The 8,327-nt window shown below is 41.9% G+C and overlaps 1 protein-coding gene across 2 annotated transcripts in view; it reads left to right on the forward strand.

Annotated features, from left to right (window-relative positions):
- Nucleotides 1-7,640, forward strand: part of specc1 (sperm antigen with calponin homology and coiled-coil domains 1) — a 49,415-nt gene extending 41,775 nt beyond the window's left edge. For both annotated transcript variants that reach the window (XM_086130582.1, XM_086130583.1), the window contains 3 exons: nt 2,024-2,140; nt 3,615-3,674; nt 6,612-7,640. In XM_086130582.1, the coding sequence (XP_085986708.1) occupies nt 2,024-2,140; nt 3,615-3,674; nt 6,612-6,701 (267 nt within the window). In that variant the 3' untranslated portion in view covers nt 6,702-7,640. The remainder of the gene's footprint in view (nt 1-2,023; nt 2,141-3,614; nt 3,675-6,611) is intronic.
- The last annotated feature ends 687 nt before the right edge of the window (nt 7,641-8,327 follow it).

Raw genomic sequence — 8,327 nt, forward strand, 5'->3', positions numbered from 1 at the left:
AAGTCATGTTCACACAGATCCTTCCAGCCATGTGAGGCTCACAAGGGTATTAAAAATAAATTCTTACCTTTTAGGGAAGCTTCGGATAAAGTGCACAGCAAATCGTACTACAGAGTCTCATGGTCAAATGCTACTCAAATTTAAAGTCCAAGTGGATAAGTTCAATGTAAAAAGTACAGAAGTACTTGCTCTTAAAATATAAATACCAAAGTATGCAAAGCACAAAACAATCTGTCCTGTGTATAGTAAACAACGCCTTGTGAGTACCAAAGTCGAATTTAGGATACGGCCACGTGGAGGGAGAAGAGAAGCATGATTCCATTGTTTGCGGCGCACTGCCGCGGGACATATTCCTTCCTCGTTGGCTTCTATTTTACCTAAAAGGTCACCGCGCAAACTGAGGGCAGGATGCATCAACGACATCTCCGGCAACACCACTTGCACACATCGTGTGATAACAATATGAAGAGAAATTGACCTTATAGAAATGTTTGGCGTCAAAGTACAATGAGGGGGCGAATCAGGAAAATAAAGTACGAATCATCCAAACTGTACAAGTACTCCAGCATGCGAGTAACGATTTGGTTACTGTCGAACATTGCTGATAGTGGACAGTTTCAGATGGCTGGCTTCCATGGGAAATGCCGTCGCTCTTTATAAGTGCCCTTTGAGTGACCTGTCAAGGGTGTACGTTGACTTTTGGCCAAAATCAGCCGTGATCGGCTCCAGCTTTCCGCAACCCCGAACGGGATGAGCAGTTCAGAAAATGGATGGAATGGATACACTTAACACTGAAGCATAACCGCCTCTCTCTTGCATTTTCTGTTTGATCAACCTCATTTCGTGTGTGTGTGTTTTGTTTTTGTTTTTAAGATGGCGAGACATTCCGAGGAAGCCAAATGCGTCTCATTAGGAGTTAAGGCATTATTCATGGTTGTGCGGGCTGAAAGCAGCGATTTTGTTTGTGCAGTCGTTTCCCCAAGGAGCCGTGCCATTTTGGTGTCCAATCAAGTCGCTAATTGCATTGGCCTGCAGTCACTGGTTTGGATCAATCCTCTGATTAGATATTTGGAATGAAAATCAGCTGGACTCTGGACCTCGGGGCACAGACGGATGACCGGCAGCTTGAAAGCGTCCGTAAACAATCGTCTAATCTGTCACTTGTCGCCGGGCTGTAATGCTGACTCGAAGACATATACAGAACACCTCGACGGTTAAACAATGGGGCTCGGCTTCACAGATGTATTCACATCTCTGATTTTTGCCAGTCATACACACAAAATACAAAATGAAAACACTTGCAAGGAGAATGAGGCTGATGCTAACACTGAACGAACCGCGGTCACTCTAGGCCACGCCCCCTAGAAAACCAGTTTGTTTCTTTTAAATCAGTCATTCTTAAAGCGGGGGTACCAGTACAACTGGTTTTACGCATGCTCCCTCTAGTGGTATGCCAATGAATCACTGAATTAAATGTTTCTAGTGTGCATAAAGTTACAGTGACTCACATTTTTGTTTTTTTAAGGAGAGCAGACAATCTTATCGCCCACTTGATGACTCTGATGTCATCCCGGAACCAAGTCATGTCCATTTCATACAGTATATACGAACTGAACACCTCAGAAGCCAGCATTAGGCTATGCAGAAAAAGGGAAAATTCACATCACCAAAAAAACACACACAAACATGTGCTCCAAAAGACACGTAACCGCATTAAGTATTTTTAAAACGTGACCTTACCTTCTTCCGTCTGTACTGTCCTTCTGACATCTGCTTTCATGGCCCCGTAACATGCTTCTGTGCATGCTTGTCACTGAGGGGAAATCACAAAGCACACCAGAGGATTAAAAGGGGATCCAAGAAGATCCGTTAACATCCTACAAATGCATTAATGTCCCATTAAGAACCAGGGGAATTGTTGTTCGAGGACAGCTGCTTTCATGGCCTCTCCTTGAGGCTTTCAGATTGGTGTCATTTTGTCTTTGAGTTTTTTTCAGTGACCTTTGTCTTTTTTTTTGGACAGAATATTGATGTGACCAACTTCAGCAGCAGCTGGAGCGATGGCTTGGCTTTTTGTGCCCTCCTGCACACATATTTGCCCGCCCACATCCCCTACCAGGAACTCATCAGTCAAGATAAGGTACAGGAAGACATACAGACACACACTCAGTAATGACTGACTTTATCCCTTCTTGCATATGTTTAAAGTCAGCTGACTTAACACATGCCAGTACTGGATGAATGCATGGGGATGCAAAAGCTCGCATTTGTGTTGTATTTTTATGGTGGGGTTGTAGTGAAAGATAAAGTGGACAATATTTACAAATACTGTGTGTGTCTACTGTACATACATACTGTAGATACTATAAAGATAGCGACTCCCTTGCATAGTTGGATCCAGTCTTCCGTTTCTCACGGGCGTCAACATTTACAAGTGAAGCAATCAGTGTTTATGCATAGTTGTCGTGTCATCAAGGTTACGAGGATCTTTCCGATTTGAAGTTTTGACAAGCCAATCTTTTCATGGGACCAAGGTTATGACATTCCAGAAAAAAAAAATCCCGAGGGTATCGTTAATCTCTTTTGAACTTCAATCAGGCATTCGGCGCTCATATCTGAGAAACATTTGGGTTGTTTTTTTTATTTATTTCCACCGTTAAACCGCCTCGACATAAAGTACTTCCTTTATAAAGTTAGCTGCCGGACTTTTTAATGGTTTGGAGAGAACCAAAGACTTGTGTGTTGCAAGTTACATGGATCCGAGCAGGATAGCGGTCCTGTGGCAGCTGCATTAATAGAAATGTCCGACACCTGCACTTTATTCATTCTAAGTGACAAATGAGTCATGCGCGTTACATTAAGCTGATGACGGAGACACGGCGCTGCCACCGTGTTGAATAATTCAATAGACAGGAGTTGACTTTAATAACTCTTGCTGAGGGACTTCACCCTCGGGGCCCCAAACAGCCAAGCAGCTCTTTCCAGTGTAATCTGTCCTTCCCCTAATCTCATTACTGCCCCCTCTCGCCCTTTATCATCAGATGTTTTTACCCAAGATTGTAATCGATGGCCTCGGGTTTTGGGCAGGTCACAGGCAAACATGCTCTTTTCCAGTCAGACTGCATCAGAACGGATTGAAGAATATCATTTGTAGCGGAGTATTTGATCATCTGAAAATGAACCGGCCAGTTTGAAGGCAACCATCATGAGTTCAGGAGCTCACAAGCTTCAGTTTATGGGATAAGCGGGGCAAGCCAGGGGACAAAGTGCAGGACATTTTCAAAGGCTGTGTTTGTAAGGGTACTTGGGATTACGACGTGGGCCAAAAATGCCGACAGATTGGAGGAAGTTATTTATTTTTTAGATTAGAATTGGAACCACATTTTTTCTATTGTAACACGGGGGAATGAAAGGATGCCCTGCGAAACTGGACAATACCCAGTTCCAATTTCCTTTGCATCGACCTAATAATCTTACCGAAATGTTACCCGTGTTGCCATTTTATATGTATTTTTACACCTTTATGCAACCATACTGTCGACTGCTTCATGTGTTATTGTTGCAATCCAACGAGTGGCGTGGAAATGTGACAATGTGATTAATTCTTCCTTCAGATCCGGAATCTGACTCTGGCTTTTCAGGCTGCCGAGAGCATTGGCATCAAACCTTCCCTGGTGAGTTGGAATGGCACAAACGTTTATCAATTTCACTCAGAATAGGCATTTGTCAGATGCTTTATGGGGCTACTTGACTCCCGGTCGTGCTTTCGCATAGCTACTTTTGTATTGCTGGATAGTCCTAGGTCTTATCGCACTTTTAAAACCGCAGGTTTAAATGTAACCCAAATTGGGGGAAATAACCCAGCGATGGGTCTAATGCAGGGGGTGTCAAACTCATTTTTGTCGCGGGCTACATTGTAGTTACGGTTTCCCTTGAAGGGCCGTTATGATACCTCCACATAATACATACACAGCGCACAACAAATTGATGGATAACTAGTTTTAAAAATCAGAAGTCAAAAATAATGACTGCGATTGTGGATTGCATACGACAATTTGAAATTTTGGTTCAGACTTTACCAAGCATCATGGAACTTGACATGCTTGATTTGCTTTCACGGGCCACATAAAATGATGTGGCGTGCCAGATCTGGCCCCCGGCCCTTGACTTTGACACCTGTGGTCTAATGGATGGGAATGCTTGTACCTCCAAAATCATAACTTTTTAAGAGACCCCCGCCCAAAAGTATGTTTGTTCAACCATCACATTGTCAAAGAGCACAAGCTATTCTCAACACTTTTGATCGAACATTCGTAAAAACAACACACACACTGATAGGTTTGGCAACTCTTTTACAAACTGATGCCCTTCCTTATGCAAACCACCCATTTTTAGCTACTTGGGGTCAGCTTTGACTTGGAATTGGCATACAGCGTAAAAGGTCTTGCCTCAGGACCCAACTGGACATTCTCTAAGAATTTTACATTAAACTTCATTACACAGCCCAAAACTCCAAAATGGCGGCCCTCCTACAGCTCTTCAGGGCACCCAAATCTAATTTTGGAATTTTTCTGATGGGTGGAAATATTTAACCCATCCTTGGATTAAAGTAGCCCAATCTGCTCCAAATCCACAGGGGGTGGGTTCGGAAAACAACCCAGAATGTTAGGGTTTGTACGTGACCCCAATCGCACGACAACAGACATGAACGGCGTAAGCCAAAAACTTGCCATCGTTTATTACAGCCTTTGGAAGGTCATCTCAGGAAAAAAAAAAAAATCAAACTGGGATTTACTTAAAGTTCAAGGGAGACGCACGAGGAATCCACAGGGATGGGGGGAGGGGGGGGGGAGTATCTGCACAGGAAACGAAAACTTCAGGCGATGCTTACCAGAGCTCATTGCATGAGGTTGTGGCACAAACTTGCGCTGAGGACTCGTTAGGGAGCCAACTTATCTCAGCCCTAACGAGCTACAGGTGAGTGATTAGCAGGCGAGCCTCAGGTGAGAGACGCTGGCTTAAAAGGCTGCCTGGCTGGCCCCTCCCTAACACACCCTTTTTTTAGTATGTACACTCTTAAAACAGTTGGGTTGAAAAGTAAAAATAAATAAACACTTAGGATAGGTTATTGCACAAATCAGCCCCCAAAATGTGATGTCTGTTTCATAAAAAAATAAAATAAAATTAAAAAATACATTAACAAAAGAAAAAGGGTCAAATTGGACCAAGTAGCATTTGGTCCCTTTTAGACCGATAGTTGGGTTATTTTGCACCCAATTGTTTTTAGAGTCAAAATGTCCTCTCCAGCATCACTATTCAGTAGTAGTTTGTCAGAAAATAATTGCCCAAATGAGTTGATGATATTGAACTTTAACTGGACCTCCCGCTGCAATTTCATCATCCGACTGGTCTCTTCCACAAGAGCCTTGAATTCTTCCGCCCAGCTGTTTAGTCTGAGTTCCTTCAAGCCATCCCAAATCTGTTTTATCAGGACTGCGCGAGTGGGGTCCCTTCTCATCTGTTTGACAGCAGAAAAGCAACCTGCCGCATTACAAGCACGAAATGCCAGAAATGTAAATTTGTGCATTCGTGTTGGCTGGCTGTCCGGCTACTTTTGAAGCCAGATTTACAGGAAGTACAGATGTCGAAGGGACGGGTTTACAAGAACGAGTGTGTCATCCGCCAGTGGGGAACAAATAGATATTTTTTTCTTGATAATCCAGCTATGAGTTATGATGTGTCTTTTTTGGAGGGGTGTACATTTTTACATTCCACCTTATCACCATGGACAACAGCAGTGTTTTGTCTCAGGGTATACCATACAACACGAGAAAGTGATTTAAATTCTGTCCAAAAATCAGTCAAATAAGCAGCTCATTTATCGTGTGTATGAATAAGCTGTTTCTGTATCTGCAAGAGACAGAAGGACCCCCATGAGGACTGCGTAATGCGAAAGAATGTTCCATCCTGACCACAGTTCACTTTTTTTCTTTTTTTTGCGGTGCATCTGGCTACAAGTTTGGAAATGTTCATCTTTTTCTTGTCGAACTTAATGCAGTGGGAACCTTTAAAACTGAACTCCGATTGGATTTGGAATCCATTTTTCTTGCAGGAGATGTCGCCATCATAAAACTTTTATGAACTCTATTGACAGTCTTTGAGTAACATTTTTACCTAAATGTTGTATACAAGAAGGCCCATTCATCTATTTTCTAGAGCACTTGTGACGTCAATTAACATTAATAGCATGCTTTTAGAATGCGGAAAGAAGTCGGAGAAAACCCACACAAGGCTTCCTTAGGATCAGGCAGTCATGAGGAGCACATTATGTTCACCACGGCTGTGAAGGAAATGAAAAACCAATACATGACTGTGTGCATCTGTGCTTGTTTTTGTATTTTTACTGTCAACTTATTAAGTCTTGTGAGACTCACGGAGTTGTCGGATGATAGCCATGTTGTTGGTGATGTTGAAATCCTTTCGAGGCGCATTCTCATTGCGTGGTTCTGAAACAAGACATAATTTGGACCACCACAAAAATAATGTGCGAAAATGATCTACTACTAATCTGGTTCAGTATCTGATGTTGCATCGGTGTTTCCTCTGAGCAGAACATCGAGGAGCTGATGAAGACCGACCGGCCCGACTGGCAGAGCGTCATGCAGTACGTCTCTCAGATCTACAAGTACTTTGAGACCTGACTGGCATCTGCACTACATTCGCCTTCCCGACAGACTTTCCTCGCCTCCCGTTTGGTGCTGGACACTTGGGCCCATCCATTTCAGAGCAGCTGCTTTCTACTGCAAAATATTCAACCACAATGTGGCCACGTCGCACATTTCTACTGATACAGGCGAAGAGTTGAAGACATGGGGTGAAAGAAAAGTCCACTTTGGGTGAAACTTTCAGGTGAATCTGAAATGCACTTGAACCTTTGCATTTCAATGGACCTTCTAAACTTTTGAATGCGCGTGTCCAACTGTTTAGTGTTTCTTTTTTTTTTTTAACTCTTCTTTCAAAAGATGCTGAATTTCAAATTTCACACTGAGTGTTTGATGTAACTGACAACATCAAGGGCACAGTCACAACACAAAGGCTGCAGTGCATCTCAGATTCATTATGATGTTTTTTTTTCCTCCCGAAAGCCAAACAAAGCAAACATCTTTTAGTACCTTAAAAAATAAAAATTCAAAGTGTTCCGTGACTTTCAAATGTTGTGCCAAATGATGCATGTTCAAAGTGTAGGCTACGGTGCTTTCAAAGCGTCATCCACTTGTGCCGGGTGTTAAACAACATGGAGCAGTGGAAATTGACTGCTTGTATTTTCCAAGACGCACTGTAACCTGGAATCGTTACAAAAATTATTTTTCCATCAAAGGGCCACTGTGATTTGTATACCAAAACTATTGGGAGACATTCGCAGCAACGATGTTGTGGCTTGATTTAATATCTGAACTCTGTGTAATTGCACCCCGGTAGGGACATTTACATATTTTCCTATTCTTCTCAGCACATATTGTCGCTTTGGAAGTAAACCATTTATTTATTTTACGTGCATCCTGAGGAGTCAACACGTGGACAAACGTGTGCAGTCATTCATTTTAAGAGCTGTCGCATTAATAAAGGAATGTCAATTTGTATTCATTATTAACACTCATTTAAAGCATCCCAGAGGTGAGGAGGGCACAATTTGGCTCCTCTTGTTCAGCTGACTGTCATAGAAATAAGATATTTTATTGACTTGGTTTTTGGTTCAAGGCTTTTTGTGAAAAGGTAGCAAAAGTAGATGCTACACTTAAGTGGAAATACAAATACTAGTGTTAAAAAAAAAAGACTGATCAAAGAAGTATAGATTTATTGCCTTTAGTTAAAAAAAATGTCAAGGCTGAAATGTACTTATTTGTATCATTACAAAGATAAAAATAAACCGTTTTTACTGCCAATTGCACACAAAATAGTTCCCCGCTTCCGAAACTGCATCATCCTCTTACTGAGAAAACAGATAACACAATCAAAACAATACGTTCCCAAAGCTCTGCTTAAAACAATAAAATAATAAATTAGCTAACACATGCGGGAAATAGACCATTCATGTATTTTAAGTGTTGTTTCAGATTGGACACAGATTGTTTTTTTTTTTTTGTCAGAAGCTGGTGCCATGTAGCCTGACGCGACACGATTAATCATTCAAGCTGAGCTAACATGAAACAATTCTCTTTAATATTCCCATGGATGGGGAATATCTTGCTTCACAAAATCTCTTATCATTAATGTGCCATGACTCAATTTATAAAACTCTCAACAAGTACAGATAGTTCGCATATTGT

The sequence above is a fragment of the Hippocampus guttulatus genome, chromosome 15 (genome assembly GCF_054856545.1).
Source record: "Hippocampus guttulatus isolate MCC_2025c chromosome 15, RoL_Hgut_1.0, whole genome shotgun sequence".
Lineage (NCBI taxonomy): Eukaryota > Metazoa > Chordata > Actinopteri > Syngnathiformes > Syngnathidae > Hippocampus > Hippocampus guttulatus.